At 35.6% G+C, this 21,581-nt stretch overlaps 1 protein-coding gene and 1 long non-coding RNA gene across 2 annotated transcripts in view; one reads left to right on the forward strand and one right to left on the reverse strand.

Annotated features, from left to right (window-relative positions):
* Positions 1–6,437, reverse strand: part of LOC129398636 (uncharacterized) — a 96,626-nt gene extending 90,189 nt beyond the window's left edge. The window contains exon 1 of the long non-coding RNA XR_008626466.3: positions 2,783–6,437. This is a non-coding gene — a long non-coding RNA (uncharacterized LOC129398636). The remainder of the gene's footprint in view (positions 1–2,782) is intronic.
* Positions 1–21,375, forward strand: part of FZD6 (frizzled class receptor 6) — a 34,248-nt gene extending 12,873 nt beyond the window's left edge. The window contains exons 3-7 of the mRNA XM_003821733.4: positions 6,875–7,071; positions 12,773–13,790; positions 16,538–16,686; positions 18,170–18,580; positions 19,855–21,375. Of these exons, the coding sequence (XP_003821781.1) occupies positions 6,875–7,071; positions 12,773–13,790; positions 16,538–16,686; positions 18,170–18,580; positions 19,855–20,023 (1,944 nt within the window). The 3' untranslated portion in view covers positions 20,024–21,375. The remainder of the gene's footprint in view (positions 1–6,874; positions 7,072–12,772; positions 13,791–16,537; positions 16,687–18,169; positions 18,581–19,854) is intronic.
* The last annotated feature ends 206 nt before the right edge of the window (positions 21,376–21,581 follow it).

A 21,581-nucleotide genomic window follows, 5' to 3' on the forward strand; every position in this document is an offset into this window, starting at 1 on the left:
ACTATGATTGTGCCACTGCACTCCAGCCTGGGCCACAGAGTGAGAACCTGTCTCTTAAAAAAAAAAAAAAAAAAAAAAGTGTTAACTTACCAAGGAGAAAATTTCACCGTAGCACCTACAGTTGTTTTGAAATTGATCTCTAGTTCTTCTACTCAATTCTTTGTTACCCTCTTCATAAACTTTTGAGCCATAAATCTCCTTAGTGATCATCGAGTTCATCACTGTCACTTTACTGATGGATACTCTGAGACTCAGAAACAGAAAACTACCTGCCAAAGGTAGCACAGGTAGTTAAACTAAATAGTTAGAATTAAAGTATTAGAATTAAATAAGAATTAGAACTTAGTTAGAAATAAAATGCTAGCATTATTTCCAGCGAAGGATTATATAAAATACTCTATGTATTTTGATTCTCATTTTTCATTTATCTTACTGTTGGCTCAGGCTGTTTTTCACGATAGAGATGTGAATTGCCTTCTCACTTGCCCTCTTCGTTCTCATCTCTGCCAGTACTAATAGTAACTGCTATTTCCAGGGATTTCTGCCAGGGACTGACCATTTCCTTAAAGGAGCCTACCTTTTATTTCTTGATTTTTGAAACTGTAATTAATAACACTGTTTTAGTTATTGAATGGTAGAATCTCAGAACCAATATTAATAGTTATTAGATGAGTTTTTTGAGAATGAAATTTGAAAGGAGGAGTTTATAAGTGAGATCATGAAAGCACTGGGTTACTAAGGGAGTTGAAGAAGGTGGTATCACTAAAGGTGAGTAAAAGGAACAGACTGATGCGACCAGGTTTGATATTTGCTCAATTCATAGATTTGCACTTTAATTCATGAGTTTAATTCACAGGTTTGGCACTTAACGTGCTAAATCCTAGTTTAATGATGTGATGAAATTCATAGCATAAAATTAAGGACATAAGAAATATCTCAATGAGTCATGTTAGATTTGGTTTCTGAGAATGGTACCCAGGACATTTTGAGGAAGAACATAAAACATTTCAATCACGATTTTTACTTCAAAAGACTGTGAAAATATGTTCATCCCAGTTATGTTTCAACTGATTGGTATAATGAGTTCAATACTAGGCTGACTACCCATTATTTAAAGTGCTGTGATTTGTTCTGAAAGTACTCCATATGATGGAATACTTGCTCTTGCTTCAGGAGATAACGCATCATCTGGAATGTGATCAACATAGCTTGAGGTTTTATAGTCTTTGATATGTATCCTGTGAACACTTATTTTTTTTAACTGAAGAGTTTCTTTCATGTGGAAGAGTCCCAATCCTCTTGATATATTTTCTTCCCTTCATCCTCACTGGCATTTTTGCCTGTCGCTGTGCTTTGGGAAAGGGTAATTTTCAGGGAGAAATGGGTAGCAGCACAGAGTGAAGGTTAAAGAGGACATACTCTGGAGTCATAGGAACATAGGTTCATATCCTAGTTCTGCTTCTTACTACTATTGTGACTATACAAGTTACTTAACCTCTCAGAGCCTCAGTTGCCTCAGCTGCAAGGTGGAGAGAAGAACAGGTTGTGATAAAGGAAAATGGTATATGAAAAAGCACAGTGCCTGGTTTATGGTAAGTACCAAATAAGCCAAAGCTCTGATTTATTATCAGTAGCCATAGAATTGGTAAAAGTAGCATTCGATCAGGAATAAAGAAACCTAGCTTCTAATTCAGAGTACATTTTGGAATGTGAGTAACAATTTTAATAAGAAATTGGCTTCAGTTTTCTCACTGGATCCAAGGGCTTAGATTAGGTCAGTGGTTTTCCAATTGTGATCTCTGGAGGTGCTCTGAGGTCACTGGTAGCAAAGGGGAATGGTGAGAAGTATCTCAGCAGGGAGAGCTTCCTTTTCAGCCCAAGAAACTATGCCTTTATTTATTTAGTATATCGGCCTCCTTTTAACTTCTTATTTAAAGAAAATGTTTCTTGGCAAAGTGTGCATGTGTGCACACACAGACACACATACACTTCGAAAATAATTAACTTAAAGGTTTTCTCTCAAGTCCCTTCCAAGTCTAAAATTCTTTAAGTCTATTCATCTGCAACTGAACTTGGAAGTTGGTAGCCCACACTGGATCTGACCTGAGACTTGATTTTTCTGTGTGTGTGTGTGTGTGTGTGTGTGTGTGTGTGTGTGTGTCAGGGAAGGGGGGGGCCCTGTTTCAAATGTATAGATTAAAGTGCCAAAATCTAAAATTTGGGAAATTACACATAACAATCTAGGTTCTGTTTTCTTAGGAAAAATGGATATACCTGACAGTTCTATGCCCCCATTTCCAAATAATAGTCTGCTGGAGTTGAGTAGCAGCAGCTTCCCAAATACTCCCTATCGTCTTACAGGCATTTGCATTTACCTGCCTGGCCTCTGAAGGTATCTGAGTTTTCAGCATTCAGTTTATCCTCTACACAGTGCAGGAACATCAACGTTATTGGATTAGCCAACTTTGGCACTGTAAAAGAATTAAATTAGGGAAGTGACTTGTGTTTTCCATGTAAGAAAATTGTTTTTGTATAGCAAAAGTACATGTATTGCATTCATTTTGCCTGCCCTTGAACTATATAATTACTTCTTAAGTGCTGACCACCAGTTAATCATGGCTTCTGGGTTAGAAGAACTAAATAAACATAGTGTGTTTTAATTCTTTCCACCAAAGGATCTGATTACCAGAGAGTCAAAAAATTTAGGAACTAGGCTTTTTTGGGACAGTAAACAAAGAGTTTACCACAGTTTACTAGTTGCCCGCAGCTCCCCTTCTCCTACCTCAGGCTCAGAGAAGGATTTGCACACCGTCTGGGCACTCTCTCCCCTTCACGATGGAGGAAACTGAGAAAAGTGCTGTGCTGTTTGCACTCCAAGTTCCTGTGAGGTGACAAAGGATCCAATCTCAGAGCATCATTCAAATAAAAGCAATAACATATGTCAACCATGGCAACCCTGTCTCTGCTCAGTCACTTGCCCCATCAGGACAGGGGAACTTCCCACTGGTCCAACATCCTTCATAGCTATTGTCCTCTAATTGTTGGGTGTGGGTTCTGTATATGCCCTTTAAGTCAGACTTGTTAATTGTAGTCTGTAATCAAGGCTTATATTTACCTATTAATTTTTGTCTGCTTGACCGTTCATTTACTAAAGAAGATATATTGAAATTTCTCATGACCATGGAATTGTCCATTTCTCCTTATAGTTTTATTGCTTTTTGTTTATATGTTTTAAGGCTATTTTTAAGGTGTATACAGTGCTCAGCAATGCATTTCAAAGTATATTTGTTGCACTTTATCCAGAACCTGAATGTTTTGTGGCAGGAGATATTTAGTTGGCCATACTGATGAAAGAAGTTGTCATTCCTTCTTTTTATCTTTCAGAAATTTCCCAAAGCTTATAGGGAGCCCTTTCTTTATTTTTTTAACGCAGTTATGGATTTGTTTTTTACCTTTAAACCTTTTCTTTCATTTCAATGGCATTTCGAGTGGAAGGAGATGCTAATATATAGAGTCAGTGTATTTCCCTTGAATCAGAATTTTCATCTTCTCTCACTCTACTTATTCTCCTTAGGTAATTTCAGCCAGTTATTTCAATTACCACTTTTATACTGATGACTTGTAAATCCATATCCTTAATTTAAAGTCTCACTTCTACGTAGCTTTATTTAACTGCCTGCTAGTAGATATTTCACACTCAAATGTGCACTTCAGACTGTCCATCAACTGGTAAATGGTTAAGAAAATTATGGTACAGCCACACAGTGGAATATTACTCAGCAATTAAAAAGAATGAACTACTGATGCATCAGACAACATGACTGAATCACAAAACAATGATGCTAAGTGAAAGAAGCCAGACAAAAAAGAAAACACACTATATGATTCCACTTACGTAAAATTATAGAAAATACCACTCCGCAGTGACAGAAGGCAGATCAGTTGTTGTCAGGCGTGAGAGTTACTGAGGGGGTGAGGAGGATGGAAGGGCAGGAGGGATGACAAGGGAGCCAGAGGAAACTTCTGGTGGTGAGGGATACATTTATTACCTTGATTGTGATAATCATTTCAAAACTTATCAAATTGTACACTTTATACATGTTCAGTTTATCATACATCAGCTATACCTGAATAAAGCTGGAAAAGAAAACCCTCAATACTAAAAGGCTTTGAACAGAAAAATAACAGTCCTTGCCCACCCTTTTCCACCCATATCCCAGTCCTGCCCTTGAGAGGCAGCCTCTTTGAACTGTTTTAGGTGTTCCTCTGGTATGCAGGCCACATTCTAACTAACAGGTTTACTCTGTTGGTTATAGATTAATCAGTTTAGCACTTTAGGCCGTTTCTGTTTATTCTTTCCTATTAGGGTAATTGATAATTCATTTCTCTTACCCTGCCACTTTTACTTCTCCTCCTGATACAGTTTTTGATTAAATGAATAGTCAGTGATAATATTACTAGAAATATTAAGTAGTTGTATTTTCGTTTGTTTTTTATGTAACAATGTCTGACTATTTTTAGATATCCTAACAGACTTGTCATACACCTAGCAGCAATTTTCCTAGTGCTCAAAATAACATATACTCTGTCAATCTCAATCCCCGCTCCTTTCCCTTGGAGACCTTTCTTCTTCAGCCATCTGCCCTTCTGTCAAATGTGTTCTGATTACTTCTGGACTAGATTTGTAGTTGTCACATGGAGAATTTCTCTTGTCATTCTTCAGTGTTGAATCAGCTAATTCCTGGGTCCCATATTATTTTCCTTCCTTGTTTATTCATATATTCCTTCAATTTGTTTCAGGAATATTACATCTTCTAGTTGCTTCCTAAACAGGGATACTTGAAAGTTTAAATTGTGTATTCCTTACAGTGCCAAAAATGTCAGTAGTCTACTCTCTAAATGTTTGGGTGGATCTAGAATTCTAGGTTGAAATGCATTTTTCTTTAGAATTTTATAGTCATTTTTTCATTTTCTTCTAGCTTCTGATATTGTCAAATATTCACAGTTTAATTTAGTTACATGTATTCTGGTTTTTTTCCCCCTCTGGAAACATTTATGACCTTCTCTTTGTCTTGATGCTCTGAAATGTTTTATTGATATGCTTTGTCAGTGTTCATTTATTGTTTTGGAGAATCATGCATTTATTCTGTAAATATAGAGAAATGGCCATGTAGCAGACACTGCTTTAGGCACTGGAGATAGAGCAGTGAACAGAATAGACAAAAGCCTTTCCCTCTTTGAATTTAAACTCTAGTGGTGAAGGCAAAAATTAAATAAACTAGTACATAATGAAATGCCAGATAGTAATAAGGATTTAAGAGAAATGCAAACCATGGTAATGGGAAAGATAAGAGCAGGATAATTTTAGATAGGATGGGCAGGAATGCCTCTTTGAGGTGAATTGAGTGGAGACTCAAATGAGGGCACAAGACTCACTATCTGGGTGAAGAGGTGAGGGGAACAGCAAGTGCAAAGACTCTGAGACAGAAATACACATGGAACTATAAGAAGTAGAAGTCCAGTTTAGTGGCAATGGAGTAAATAAGAGACAAAGTGGTCAGAAATGAAACTGGAGACATAGCGGGGAACACGGAAATTTAAAGGCTCATGGGAATTGGAAAAGACTTTGGAATTTATTTTATTGGAGTCTTTGAACAAGGATAAACTTACATTTTAAAGAATCGCATTGGTTGGAAAATTGACTGTAAGATTAGCAAGTGTGGGAAGTAGTGAGACCTGTTAGGCGGCCATTTTAGTAGTTGAGGTGAAAGATAACAGTGGCTTAGACTGGGTGGTAATAGTGAGAAATGGTCAGATTTGGAATATAAAGGGAGAGCCAACAGGATTTGCTGATGGGTTGGAGATGGGGTGAAAGAAGAGAGGAGTAAAGAATAAGTTGTAAGACCAGCCTGGCCAACATGGTGAAACCTCGTCTCTACTAAAAATACAAAAATTAGCTGGGCGTAGTGGCATGCGCCTATAGTCCTAGCTGCTTGGGAGGCTGAGGCAGGAGAATTGCTTGAACCTGGGAGGCAGAGGTTGTGGTGAGCTGAGATTATGCCACTGCACTCCAGCCTGGGCAACAGAGCAAGACTCTGTCTCAAAAAAAAAGAAAAAAAAAAAAAAGAAAGAAATAAAGAAAGAAAAAAGAATGAGTTGTAAGATTCTTGGCCTGAGCAACTTGGTAAATGGTGGCATTATTTACTGAGATGGAGAGTACTAAGGGAGTGTTTGGGAGGCAGAGATACGGTGGGATTGAGTTGTATTTTGCATACTTTGGGTTCAAGATGCCCATTAACAGCCAAATGGGGTTGTCCCGGAGCAGATGCTCATTCAAGTCTGTGGTTCACAGTAGACATGGGGACTGGATGAGTTTCCCTTGAGAGTCAGTAGAGATAGAGAAGAGGTCTTGGGGACTGAGCTCTGGAGCATTTCAATGATCATAATTGGGAAATGGAAGAGGACTAGAAAAGGAACAGCCAGTGAGACAGCCAGAAATCCAAGAGAATTCGTGTCCTAGAAGACAAGTGCAAAAGGGGCCTCAAGAGGAAGCTAGGAGTCACTGTGTCGATTGCTGTTAAGAGCTGAGTAGAAGGGATGTTCAGAATTTACCATCAGATTTGACAATGTGGAGTTTGTTGGTGACTCTGGCAAGTGATTTCACTGGAATAATCCATGTCTTCTTGAAAAATATATGATTGAATAAAATAGTAGTATCCCATTGTGTATGAAGAGTTCATAAGTCTGATAGAGGGAGATTTAAAGATTCTTTTGGAGTATAAGTGAAAAAGCATATACTTTAAACAGTAAATATATTAATTTTATTCATTTGTTATTAAAATGTTTTCTAACTGTATCTTGATGTCTTTAATAGCATTTTCTTCCTCTCGCAAATCTGGAATGTTCACCAAACATTGAAACTTTCCTCTGCAAAGCATTTGTACCAACCTGCACAGAACAAATTCATGTGGTTCCACCTTGTCGTAAACTTTGTGAGAAAGTATATTCTGATTGCAAAAAATTAATTGACACTTTTGGGATCCGATGGCCTGAGGAGCTTGAATGTGACAGGTAAACAATGTTTTTCATGGAAAGCTACTAATGGTATTTTACTACTGGTACTAGCTCTCTGGGATGTTAGTGACAAGCTTTCATTATTTAATTCCATAAATGTTTATTACACACTTAATATATGTCAGGCACTATGGTGCTAAGTGCTGTGGACACAAAGGTGGGCAAAAAACAGACTTGGTTCTTGCTCTCAGGGAACTTACAGTGAGGTGAGAGGGACAGACAGTAATCAAATAATTATGCAAATAAGTGCAAAATTATGACTGTGATAGATACAACAAAGGAAAGGTAGATAATTCTATGAGAATATATAATGATACCTTTGACCTAAACTGGGGAAAGGGGAAGGAAATGACTGTTGAGCTAAAGTATGAAGGGTAAGGGTAAGACAGAGGTAACTAGGCAATGAGAGGAGGGAAGAGCATTTTGGGCAGTGGGAATAGCTTATTTAGAGACCCTGCAGGGCCCCTGAACAGGGAGTGAGGGAGCATGGCATATACAGGGAATTCAAAAGCTAGTATAGCTGGAGTGATGAGAGTGAGAAAGAATATGGTGCAAGATAAGGAAAGAGAGAGAAGCAGCAGTCAGACCACCCAGGGCCCATCTTTCATATTTTTATGCTGAAAGCAGTGAGGTCTTCAATATTTTAAGACAGGAATGGGTAGCACAATCCTGTGAGCTTCTGTGTAGAGCATGGCACCTGTGTCAGTCTCCTGATGGTTGGGCAGCACTCTGTGGCAGTTTCTGTTAGGAATCCAGGACACTTCCATCCTCCAACTCTGTCAGCCAGGTGGATGGGAGAGAGAAGGTAGAGAACTCACGCCTTTTCTTGAGTGCCTCAGATGGGAAGTGTTATACCTTTTCCACATGCATTCCTGTTGGCAAGATGTCAGTCATGTGGTTATAACTGAAACAAATAGGGAAAATAGTAAATGTGTGTCCTGAAGGAAAAAAGCATTCAAGGCAGAGGACATGTCAGGTGCTGCCAGTCAAAAAGAACATTACCTTATGCTATTTCACTAGAGTGACTGGGGCAAAGGACAGATCGCAGTAGGTGAAGGAGTGAAGAGGAAGTAAAGCCAGAAACAGAGTTCTTAGGGAAGCTGGCTATAAAAGAGGAAAGTTTATGAGTTTAATGGGAAAGAACTATTTTAAGAACTACTAGGAAAAAGGAAGAGGCAAGCATATACGGGGTAGAAGAGGTCATCAATAGTAGTTTTCTAAGAAGGAGATAGGATCCCAAGCATAGATGACATTTTGGCCATGGATGGGAGGAACATCTGTTGTAACAGTAGGAAAGGATAGGATGGCTGTGGATATAGGTAGGTTTGTGTGTTTGGTAAGAGTTGTTGCAATAATTTCTTTCTGATGGTTTCTATTTCCATTGTGACATAGTAAGAGTCAAGGAGGTCCTCTGTTGTGAGTCTGGGAAAGAAGGATATGTGTTCGAGAGAAGTGGTCATCATGGAGCATGGGAGAATGAGTCAACTAGAGAGGCTTCGTAACATTTTAGGTAAATCAGGCGATCCTGAATGTGTGGATCTCATCTGGCCTGTTGAGAACTTCTCCAGCTGTGGTGGGATGCTTGGGGCTAAGCACAGAGAAGGCAGATAGTTGTGCTCATCTGTGGTTGGGGTTTTGTCAGATGGATTCAGTGCAAAGATAAAGGTGCACTAACAAATGAAGGATAATGAGAAGGGTGTTACTGAAACAATAGCCTATGAAAGTCTAAATAGATGGGGAGCGAAATGAAGAGAGAAATGAACTAATGTATGGAGACAAGCTGGAGGAGATCTATCCCAATGAGGTTTTTTTTTTAAAGGCATAATGAGGATTTTTAAAAAAATGAATTGAAAGGATAGGAGCTTGCAGATGAAGGGCAGGATGCTTGAGTTGATTTTTGGAGATAGTGTGTACTTGCAGGTTGTGGCAGGGTTCCTTGTGTGACTTTGATTACAGGTGGCCACTGCGGGTTAGGGTTAGTCATTGGAGATGAGGAGGCTAAAGAGCCGAGAAGCCAGAGTGTGGATAGCTTATTCTTGGTCAAGTCACCAAGGATGATGACAGCAAAAGGAAAGGAGACAAAACTGATGATTCATTCAACTCATATTTCTTGCACTCTTACTGTGTGCCAGGACTGTTCTAGGCACTAGAGTTACAACAGGCAAAAATTCCTGCCATCATGGACCTTACATTTTAGTGGAGGGAAGGAGAAGATTCAGTAAATAAGTTATATTTATATGAGAAGACGGTCAGGCCTGTGGAGAAAATACTTGCTCTTTCATTATGAGATTGCCTACTCAGTTTCAAAGCAGGGGAGGTTATAACTTAAAAAAATTTACACTGGCACCTATGCTTAATTTCTAACTCTGTTGGAGTTTTGGTCTTCGTAACTTGATTTTTGGAGAAACGGAATTAATCTAAATCAAATTTATTCGTGTTTGAGAATGCTTGATACATTGAATTGGGAAGTAGAATTCATTTTTTAAAATTATTTAAGCCCTATATTAAACCATATCCCATTAATATAAAGCAAACCCATTAACATCCTTTTATACAATGTTAGTTGGGTCAGCTGCACATAAAAATAATTCTAGTATGGCCTATACTGGAGAATATTTTTTCATTTCTATAAATAAGACCTTCAGGCTTTTGTGGCATCTTATTTACTTTGAAAACACACACAAAGAAAGAGGGGAACCTCTGATTAAAACACAAAATCTAGCTCCTTGAAAGATTTCTAGCATAATGAAAGATTTAACATAACTGTGGTAAAAACATGAAGGCTGCATCTATTATTTGAGAAACGGCAGAACTGTGTGGTTATGGCATGCATTAGGCTCTTGGTTCCCCAGGAGGATGCCTTTGCCTTGGAAGAAAAAGGTGCATTCATTCTTTGAGGTCTGCAGTTTCCTCAGCTCATCAGAGCACAGGCAGATTCTTTTCTACGTGAAGAGTTTTGTAAACTGAACTTTGTTTTCATTTCCGGCTCCAGCCATCCTCGGGTAGCTTGCCAATAGATGAATCCCACTCGTTTGACCCATGACGCTCCTTCTTTTCATTTCTCCCTCTTTCCCCACAGCAGTGCATGTCCACCATACCACCTGAGAGTCTGTGGAATCTAATTTTCTGTTATACTTCTTTCCTTACACTCATTTTCCTGTCTTTATTATGATAGTCTAACTTTTTCTCCTCAAAGGTATAGCTGCCTTGCTTTCATGAAAACACACTTTCCTAATGTGATTTATCAGAGGCCTTTCCATACCTCAGCCACTATGCTATGACAGATTTTATAATTAATAAGTGCATTTCAAAGTGAAAACGTTACAAACATGCTTAACAGATGTTTTTATAACATGAAATATTCTACTGCGTTAAGATCAAAATGCTGACTATACTTGTTCCGTATACCTTCAGACCACTGTTAATGTAATATTTTGGCAAGGTGAATGGTCTTTTTTGGATATAAAAATCTCAGCATAAGCCAGGCATGGTGGTACACAGCTGTATTCTCAGCTATTTAAGAGGATTGCTTGAGTCCAGGAAATCAAGACCAGCCTGGGTAACATAGCGAGACCCAGTCTCCATTAAAAAAAAAAAAAAAAAAAAGAATCTCAGGCATATACAGGCATATATTTAAAAGAAATATTCTATCTGGACCTTTCCGTGATAGTGAATAAACTTGATGAATACTGACTGACTTGATCATTTGCAATTAGAGTTCATGTGGAGAAAGTAAGATTTTAAGCACAGTTAACTTATGAATGAATGTATCCATTCACTGACCTTTTCCACATTAGTCTTGATTAATTTTTTTTTCCTATTCTCTAGACAGTGGAGGCTGCTAATTTATTCTACTGATACAGTGAGACCTCATATAATAAATTGGGGAAAGAAACTGGTTAGCTTTTTGTTTTATTTTTAGGCTGAAGAAACTATAGAACCTATGTGGAACTTACACACTTCTGGTAGATACATAATCATTTTCAAGAACAATTGAGTAACATATAGTAAAATGGCAGATGCTTAACCCTGCATCCTAGGAAATCCCCTCCCATAGAAACTCTTACACAGAGAGTCGTGCACAAGAATATTGATTGTAGATTATTCCTAATTCTTTTAATGGGAAAAAATCTAAAAGTCCATCATAGAAGAATGATTAGTAAATTGTGATGTACTTACACACTAGAATACTACCATACAGTTGATAAAATGAATGTAGTTGACCCACATCTGTTGACATGGATAAATCTAGAAAATATAGTGTTAAATTTTAAAATGTAAGTTATAGCATGCTATATACAGCATGGTGTCATTTATATAAAGTTCAAAACCTGAAAAACAATACTTTATAAGGTTATAGTTAGTAAATAATGTAATAAAAATATTTTAAAATGCTTGAGAGTAAACACCGAATTTGTGTTAATGAATACTTCTGAGGAGAGAGAGAAGGAAATAAGACCAGAAAGGGTCCCCACTGTATCTATAATGTTATATTGCTTTATTTTAAAAGATATAAAGCAAAATTGACATAATATTATGTTTTAATAAAGCTGGTAGATTTTTTTTTGTATTTCATTTTATGGGCATATGTTTTAGTCTGTTCTTATCTAAGGTATATTTAAAATGCTTTCTCATTTAAAACCTCCAGTACTTTTTTTTTTTTTCCTTGAGACAGCGTCTCTCTGTCTCCCAGGCTGGAGTGCAGTGGCTCGGTCTTGTCTCACTGCAACCTCCGCCTCCCAGGTTCAAGTGATTCTCCTGCCTCAGCTTCCCAAGTAGCTGGGATTACAGGCACCTGTCACCACGCCCAGCTAATTTTTGTATTTTTAGTAGAGACAGGGTTTCGCCATGTTGGCCAGGCTGGTCTTGAACACCTGACCTCAAGTTATCCACCTGCCTCGGCCTCCCAAAGTGCTGGAATTATAGGCATGAGCCACTGTACCTGGCCAAAACCTCCAATGCTTTTTAAACCATTATAGATCCCCCAAAATAATACTGGTATGTACAAACTCAACTTAGTGATAAAGAGATGGAAATATCTCCATCTATCACTCAGGACTGTCCATAAACAAGGGAGGCAAAGAGCCCAACCTGAACAAAATGGTGATGTTCATTAAGCTGGTCCTCAGCCTGCCTCTTGCTGGTATACTTGCCTTTCTTTAAAAACTTGAACTCTATCCTGTCAATCCAGGGAAGGATCTCATTTCATTCATTTTAATTATCATCACTTTAGTTATATGGTTGCTTTACTTTTCTTATGGACATTAGAAAGTAAAAGTGAATAGACAAGATATATTTCATATGATATAAAGACATATTTCATATGCTATAAAGAGACAAGCCAGTACTTATCTGGAGCCTACCAATTAAGATAAATTCTTTTAAATATTTAGTCTTAAAAACAGAAATTATTTTAAAATTATGAATTGGCTAATTTTTTCCAAGTAAGTGCATTTTCATGTTCACCTGCTTTGTATTTAATATAAATTATTGTGTTGAGGCCCCATTAACAGCCACAAGTTTTTAGTCAACTTCAAAAATTTCTACTCAACTCTTATCTGTAATCCATTTAGATTTGTATCTCTTCCCATCAATCATGAATACATAAGGTAATATTTTATAGTTGGAAAGCATTGCTTAATATATTGAATCAATAAAAATGTTGATTTCATATATTTAATTTTTATAATCTTTACAGATTACAATACTGTGATGAGACTGTTCCTGTAACTTTTGATCCACACACAGAATTTCTTGGTCCTCAGAAGAAAACAGAACAAGTCCAAAGAGACATTGGATTTTGGTGTCCAAGGCATCTTAAGACTTCTGGGGGACAAGGATATAAGTTTCTGGGAATTGACCAATGTGCGCCTCCATGCCCCAACATGTATTTTAAAAGTGATGAGCTAGAGTTTGCAAAAAGTTTTATTGGAACAGTTTCAATATTTTGTCTTTGTGCAACTCTGTTCACATTCCTTACTTTTTTAATTGATGTTAGAAGATTCAGATACCCAGAGAGACCAATTATATATTACTCTGTCTGTTACAGCATTGTATCTCTTATGTACTTCATTGGATTTTTGCTAGGCGATAGCACAGCCTGCAATAAGGCAGATGAGAAGCTAGAACTTGGTGACACTGTTGTCCTAGGCTCTCAAAATAAGGCTTGCACCGTTTTGTTCATGCTTTTGTATTTTTTCACAATGGCTGGCACTGTGTGGTGGGTGATTCTTACCATTACTTGGTTCTTAGCTGCAGGAAGAAAATGGAGTTGTGAAGCCATCGAACAAAAAGCAGTGTGGTTTCATGCTGTTGCATGGGGAACACCAGGTTTCCTGACTGTTATGCTTCTTGCTATGAACAAAGTTGAAGGAGACAACATTAGTGGAGTTTGCTTTGTTGGCCTTTATGACCTGGATGCTTCTCGCTACTTTGTACTCTTGCCACTGTGCCTTTGTGTGTTTGTTGGGCTCTCTCTTCTTTTAGCTGGCATTATTTCCTTAAATCATGTTCGACAAGTCATACAACATGATGGCCGGAACCAAGAAAAACTAAAGAAATTTATGATTCGAATTGGAGTCTTCAGCGGCTTGTATCTTGTGCCATTAGTGACACTTCTCGGATGTTACGTCTATGAGCAAGTGAACAGGATTACCTGGGAGATAACTTGGGTCTCTGATCATTGTCGTCAGTACCATATCCCATGTCCTTATCAGGTAAAAGCTATCACTTGGATTATGTCTCTATTTACATTTAATGTAGAAAATGTTTCATGGAAATATACTTGTCATGGATGTAAAAGTTGATTTCAGGTGAGAAAATACAAGAGCCATAGGTAAGGATTTCCTATACATCAACTGAAACTGGGATGAATGTTTCATGACTTCCTTCCTCAAGCTTTAGCTTCAGTTGTATAGTAAAGCACTTCCTTTATTCTCTGAAAAATTAAATTGAGCTGCAAAGGCAGATTAATAGCAATAAAGAGCAGAGTCAGAAGAACAGACCTTGACATTGGGAGAAAAACAGAAGTCACTTTTGTCGCATTGGCAATTATTTTTAATTTTTTAGTTAGTAGTAAAAAATCTTATTTGGATATATTTAATTTGATCATATTATCTTATAGCTTTTTACATAGTATATACTTACAAAAACAGAATTTGCTTTTTGCCTGACTCATCTGTCATTTCTCAATTGAAAAACACACAGTTGTAACAAAATATGCTTTATCTATTTCTGATTCTTATGATTAGTATAAGGGTGGTGTTTTTAAAATTAATAAAAGTAAATTTCTGAAAATATAAAATTTCTTAAAGCATTTTAGTTGAAGTTTTGTAAATAGAAATTTGGTTTTGTTTTAGTAGATTTTAGACATTATTCCTGACTCTGTGCGGTATTAACTGCATTGAACATGAGCACTGCCATCACAGTGTATCAAATTAAGCAATGGGAATGTCAAACTATTTCATATAATAGCTTATATTTCAGAAAGTTACTGCTTTATAACATTGTGGAATCTATTTTTTATGTTGGTATGTGGGGATACTAGTTTTACTTGCCTTATACGTTGTCCATAATCCATTATCCATAGTTTGTTTTTACTATATACTTAATAAGAGGCTGTGTCTTAAAGTGATCCTGCTATATTAATAATGACTCCTAGATTCCTCAGTCTTTTTGGCAAGGTCGGGGAGAGGAAACTATTACATATTATTAAAAAGTTTAAGATCCATGGTTTTCAAGTTTAAGATTTGTAGTTATTATGTTTTATGTAAGAAACTGTAAAATATAATAGAATTAGAAAATTATAATCTTCAAGTGGAGAAGGATATAATATTCCTGTAGTTGTAGAAATTATAAAAGATTGCTAAATTTGACTAAGTAAAAAAAAATTTTTTTAAAGATTCTGCGTGACCAAAAAAAAAAAAAAATCCATAATCAATGTCAAAAGACTAACTGGGAAAGTTTATTTGCATATGACATCATAGTTGAAAGGCTAATTTCTCTAATTTATAAAGAGTTGCTACAGATCAATAAGAAAAAAACCATCCATCTGATATAAAAATGAGAAAAGAGTAGGAAAAAGGTTCACAGGAAATAAAAATGAAAAAACTATTCTTAAACATGTGAAAAAGTTATAGTAAAATAAATGTAAAATTAAAATTAAATTATATTTCCATGTATGATGTGGCAAACATTTTAAAGGTGTTCTAACCACTGTGTGGTGAAACAATAAATAGCAAAATACATATTTTCAGACTTTGCTATTAAGAGTTAGTTCAACCTTCTGTTGAAGCAATTTCACAGTATGTATAGATGTATAATGTGTGTACACTGATACTGCCCTTCTGGGAATTTATAGACAGATTTGCTTACAAATATGAGAAATTAAATAATACCAAGGTAGTCACTACAACATTATTTGCAAATGACAATAGATTGGAAGTAAGTATCTATTAACAGGGATAGTAGAATAAGTTATGGTTCACTCACACAATGCAACAGCCTTTACAAAGAATAAAGAACTCTGGCCGGGTGCGGTGGCTTACGCCTGTAATCCTAGCATTTTGGGAGGCTGAGGAGGGCGGATTGCCTGAGCTCAAGAGTTCAAGACCAGCCTGGGCAACATGGTAAAACCCTGTCTCTACTAAAATACAAAAAAATTAGCCAGGCATGGTGGCGTACGCTTGTAGTCCCAGCTACTCGGGAGGCTAAGGCGGGAGAATTGCTTGAACGCGGGAGGCTGAGATCACGCCACTGCACTCCAGCCTGGGTGACAGAGTGAGACTCCATCTCAAAAAATAAAAATAAAATAAAAAATAAAAGAAATAAAGAGCTCTATTTGTATTGATACAGAATGGTCTCCAAGAAATGTTAGTAAGTAAAAAAGGCAAGAAATGCAGAGTATGTAATATCTTGACCCTTGTGCAATGTTTAAGGTTAGAATTTCAAAGTTTATGCCTAAATGAAAAGTATAATTTCAATTCTTAGGAAATTTTCGCATTTTACTGATACTTAATTTACTTTAACCAAGTTTTTATAATATAAATTAATAACGTATAAAAGCTGTAAAATATTTGTTATGATAAGTTTAAATGTATTTTTGTGGTAGATTATAGTGGGGGGAAATAGGTAAATATTTAGAGGCAAATATTCTGGCAATTATAAGAGGCTACTGTATCTATCGAGAAAAAAATGCGAGGAAATCATGCCAAGATTTAGGAGATTATTCTTAAATATATTTCAGTATTTTCCCCTTTCCAGAGATTTGGTACATAAAGTTTCTTTGTTCAGCATTTAGATAAAAAATGTGTTGCACTTAGAGCATGCTTCATTATATTATTTCAAACCTTTTTAGTAAAACAGTTGAAGATTTATAACTTTTGTTCGTTTTATATTGACAATATAGACTTCTTTCCACTTTAAGTGCATCACTGAAAATATTATTATTCACTATTTTTTGTAGGCAAAAGCAAAAGCTCGACCAGAATTGGCTTTATTTATGATAAAATACCTGATGACATTAATTGTTGGCATCTCTGCTGTCTTCTGGGTTGGAAGCAAAAAGACATGCACAGAATGGGCTGGGTTTTTTAAACGAAATCGCAAGAGAGAGTAAGAAACTATTGAATTGTCTGACACAATTTTTAAATAAATAGATCAAAATACCAAGGAACTGTTCAAATCAATGTACTAGAGTTTCATTATATCAACTATTATTTCAATTTGATTTGCCAACTGAAGTTTGGAAATTTTTTTTATGAAAGAGACGTGCTTTATTTTTGCATTTGTTACAATAGTCTTTGACATATACTATTTATCATATAGTATATGTCTGTGACATATACTATTTATCATATAGTATATGTCTGTGACATATACTATTTATCATATAGTATATGTCTGTGACATATACTATTTATCATATAGTATATGTCTGTGACATATACTATTTATCATATAGTATATGTCTGTGACATATACTATTTATCATATAGTATATGTCTGTGACATATACTATTTATCATATAGTATATGTCTGTGACATATACTATTTATCATATAGTATATGTCTGTGACATATACTATTCTATTTGAAATATGAATGAATGATTTATGAAAGGCATATTTTCTTTTCATGATTTATAGTATATCCAGTATTATTACTGCTGTCATTGGATTCATTATTTTGGGTACAGCATTTTAAATAATTTTATCCTTTTTGTCAAGGATAAAAGATTAAATAAGACAAGTATATATAAAGAAACCTATAAAGTATGATTCAAATATAAGTGATGTGTTATGGTCATTATTTACTAACTTTAAATCTTATTACACACAGCTATGACCTAAAATTTCACTTATTTGTCTTACTTAAGATGTTAAAATTCAAACTTATGGAATATTCTATAACAAAATTGATTTATATTTATGAGTAATTCATTTTAGTTATATATATATATATATATATATATATGCACACACACTATATACAAGGTACTATAGCTTTTTAAAAATTGTTCCCCATTGGTTTGATTAACTCATTTCAGAACTGTAGACCATTTCACAAATAAGTTTCTGAAGTCTGAAGAATTGCATTCAACTGGATTTTTTTGCACTATTATTATATGTCTATCTCATATTTATATACTCACCCTAATTTCAGTGTAACTTGCTAATTTTTAATGTTAGAAAGAAAAGACTTACATTTAAATGAAGACTGTTAATTATATTCTCCTTTTCTTCTGCTTTACTTTTATATTACATATTTATATATTATACAAATACAGTATTATGTATAGTACGTTTATGCTGTTTTGAGCCTCCTTGCCCTCATCCTTTGATTCTTGCCTTTTTAATTTCTTGCCAGTTTACTATTTATACTGACAAAAGCAACTTACAGTGTATACACAAAAGATTTTATAAAATCAATTTATGTCCTAGTATTTATAATCCCAGATTTTATAATATAAACCATAGAATTTTCAACTTTAGTGACTAAGGATTTTTGGCAAAAGATATGTGATATCCTTTATATCCTCTACTTTATGGCCACACTTCTAATTTGAGTAAATCATCTCCTTCAATTTTCTTATAGTCCAATCAGTGAAAGTCGAAGAGTACTACAGGAATCATGTGAGTTTTTCTTAAAGCACAATTCTAAAGTTAAACACAAAAAGAAGCACTATAAACCAAGTTCACACAAGCTGAAGGTCATTTCCAAATCCATGGGAACCAGCACAGGAGCTACAGCAAATCATGGCACTTCTGCAGTAGCAATTACTAGCCATGATTACCTAGGACAAGAAACTTTGACAGAAATCCAAACCTCACCAGAAACATCAATGAGAGAGGTGAAAGCGGACGGAGCTAGCACCCCCAGGTTAAGAGAACAGGACTGTGGTGAACCTGCCTCGCCAGCAGCATCCATCTCCAGACTCTCTGGGGAACAGGTCGACAGGAAGGGCCAGGCAGGCAGTGTATCTGAAAGTGCGCGGAGTGAAGGAAGGTGAGATTTGATTTTATGTAAAATCATCACTATTTTAAATACTGCATTACACATTTTTTATTAAAGCATAACACATTTGGAAAGCATTTTGTGATATATTATATCTGTACTCTTACCCCAAGGAAGTTTGGGTTCAGCCTATAAATATGCTATTTAGTAGTTTAATTCTTAGCTTTGAGAACAGCTTTAATATAGGTTGTTCAAGTAGGAATGTTCATTTCTGTGGCAATTGTTAAGAGTTCCTTGTACATTTAAGTAAATGCAATTTACCCAAAATACAGGCTAAGTTTTGATTAATACTACATTATAATTCTGTCTAAAAAGTGTCACCTTATACAAAATTATAATGTGTCATTTTATCTAAAATTATTTTATTTTCTGAACATGAAAAGATATTGACATTATCTTTAATGAATTTTCTCAAATGGCCATAGGTGACCAAAACACAGGTAAGCCAGAATGCAGACAGCTAATTGCATTAAGATCTCAAGGTTATCTTACCTAGTCCTCTCAGACTAGGCTAAATGCACCTTCTCTGTGATCCTATGGCAGCTTTTCATATATTTGGATTATAATTAGATACATGCTTTATCTTCTCGTAAATTTGTAACCTTCTTAATGGGAGAGCTAAAGTCTTACTCATCTTTATGTTCCCAGTTTCTTACATGGTACTGATCCATGGTGGGAAATCAATGAAACATTTGTTAAACTGAGGACAGGAATCCTGCCTTATTCTATTCCCCACAAGATTCCATGTTCAGCCCATATATGAGTAGTGCTTGATGAAGTTTCTGAAGTCAGGGAAAATTATATTTTAAACAATTATTTGGCCAGGCACGGTGGCTCACGCCTGTAATCCCAGCACTTTGGGAGGCCAAGGTGGGCAGATCACAAGGTCAGGAGATCAAGACCATTCTGGCTTACATGGTGAAACCCCATCTCTACTGAAAATACAAAAAATTAGCCAGGTGTGGTGGCACCCACCTGTAGTCCCAGCTACTCGGGAGGCTGAGGCAGGAGAATCGCTTGAACCCAAGAGGTGGAGGTTGCAGTGAGCTGAGATCGCGCTATTGCACTCCAGCCTGGCAACAGAGTGAGACTCTGTCTCAAAAAAAAAAAAAATTTGTATTTTGAAGTGTTAAAGTACACCTGAAGACTTTTAGCTACTTATTCTCTGATAAAGGTGGACACTGGTTAGGGGTAAAACTCATGAAAAATGGCATCATATTTGTGTTTGTGGATGTGTGTGTGTCAACTTTTTTTCTTTTATCTAGGATTAGTCCAAAGAGTGATATTACTGACACTGGCCTGGCACAGAGCAACAATTTGCAGGTCCCCAGTTCTTCAGAACCAAGCAGCCTCAAAGGTTCCACATCTCTGCTTGTTCACCCAGTTTCAGGAGTGAGAAAAGAGCAGGGAGGTGGTTGTCATTCAGATACTTGAAGAACATTTTCTCTCGTTACTCAGAAGCAAATTTGTGTTACACTGGAAGTGACCTATGCACTGTTTTGTAAGAATCACTGTTACGTTCTTCTTTTGCACTTAAAGTTGCATTGCCTACTGTTATACTGGAAAAAATAGAGTTCAAGAATAATATGACTCATTTCACACAAAGGTTAATGACAACAATATACCTGAAAACAGAAATGTGCAGGTTAATAATATTTTTTTAATAGTGTGGGAGGACAGAGTTAGAGGAATCTTCCTTTTCTATTTATGAAGATTCTACTCTTGGTAAGAGTATTTTAAGATGTACTATGCTATTTTACTTTTTTGATAGAAAATCAAGATATTTCTCTGCTGAAGTATTTAAATCTTATCCTTGTATCTTTTTATACATATTTGAAAATAAGCTTATATGTATTTGAACTTTTTTGAAATCCTATTCAAGTATTTTTATCATGCTATTGTGATATTTTAGCACTTTGGTAGCTTTTACACTGAATTTCTAAGAAAATTGTAAAATAGTCTTCTTTTATACTATAAAAAAAGATATACCAAAAAGTCTTATAATAGGAATTTAACTTTAAAAACCCACTTATTGATACCTTACCATCTAAAATGTGTGATTTTTATAGTCTCGTTTTAGGAATTTCACAGATCTAAATTATGTAACTGAAATAAGGTGCTTACTCAAAGAGTGTCCACTATTGATTGTATTATGCTGCTCACTGATCCTTCTGCATATTTAAAATAAAATGTCCTAAAGGGTTAGTAGACAAAATGTTAGTCTTTTGTATATTAGGCCAAGTGCAATTGACTTCCCTTTTTTAATGTTTCATGACCACCCATTGATTGTATTATAACCACTTACAGTTGCTTATATTTTTTGTTTTAACTTTTGTTTTTTAACATTTAGAATATTACATTTTGTATTATACAGTATCTTTCTCAGACATTTTGTAGAAGTCATTTCGGCAGCTCACTAGGATTTTGCTGAACATTAAAAAGTGTGATAGCGATATTAGTGCCAATCAAATGGAAAAAAGGTAGTCTTAATAAACAAGACACAACGTTTTTATACAACATACTTTAAAATATTAAGGAGTTTTCTTAATTTTGTTTCCTATTAAGTATTATTCTTTGGGCAAGGTTTTCTGATGCTTTTGATTTTCTCTCAATTTAGCATTTGCTTTTGGTTTTTTTCTCTAGCATTCTGTTAAGGCACAAAAACTATGTACTGTATGGGAAATGTTGTAAATATTACCTTTTCCACATTTTAAACAGACAACTTTGAATACAAAAACTTTGTTTTGTGTGATCTTTTCATTAATAAAATTATCTTTGTATAAGAATTATGGAGTATTCTGTGGTTAGGTATAGTAGTTCTGGCCAAGGAAGTAGTGTAATTTTTTAGATTAGTGACTCCATGGCTGGTAAGTCAGAGGCTTCTTTTTAACCTTGAAGGAGAATGCAGTCAAGATTCTTGTTTTTTTGTCACTATTTCTTTCCAAAAATGTAAATTATAAAGCTATATTAACTGTAACTTTTTAAAGCCAGT

This window comes from Pan paniscus, chromosome 7 (genome assembly GCF_029289425.2).
Source record: "Pan paniscus chromosome 7, NHGRI_mPanPan1-v2.0_pri, whole genome shotgun sequence".
Taxonomy (NCBI): domain Eukaryota; kingdom Metazoa; phylum Chordata; class Mammalia; order Primates; family Hominidae; genus Pan; species Pan paniscus.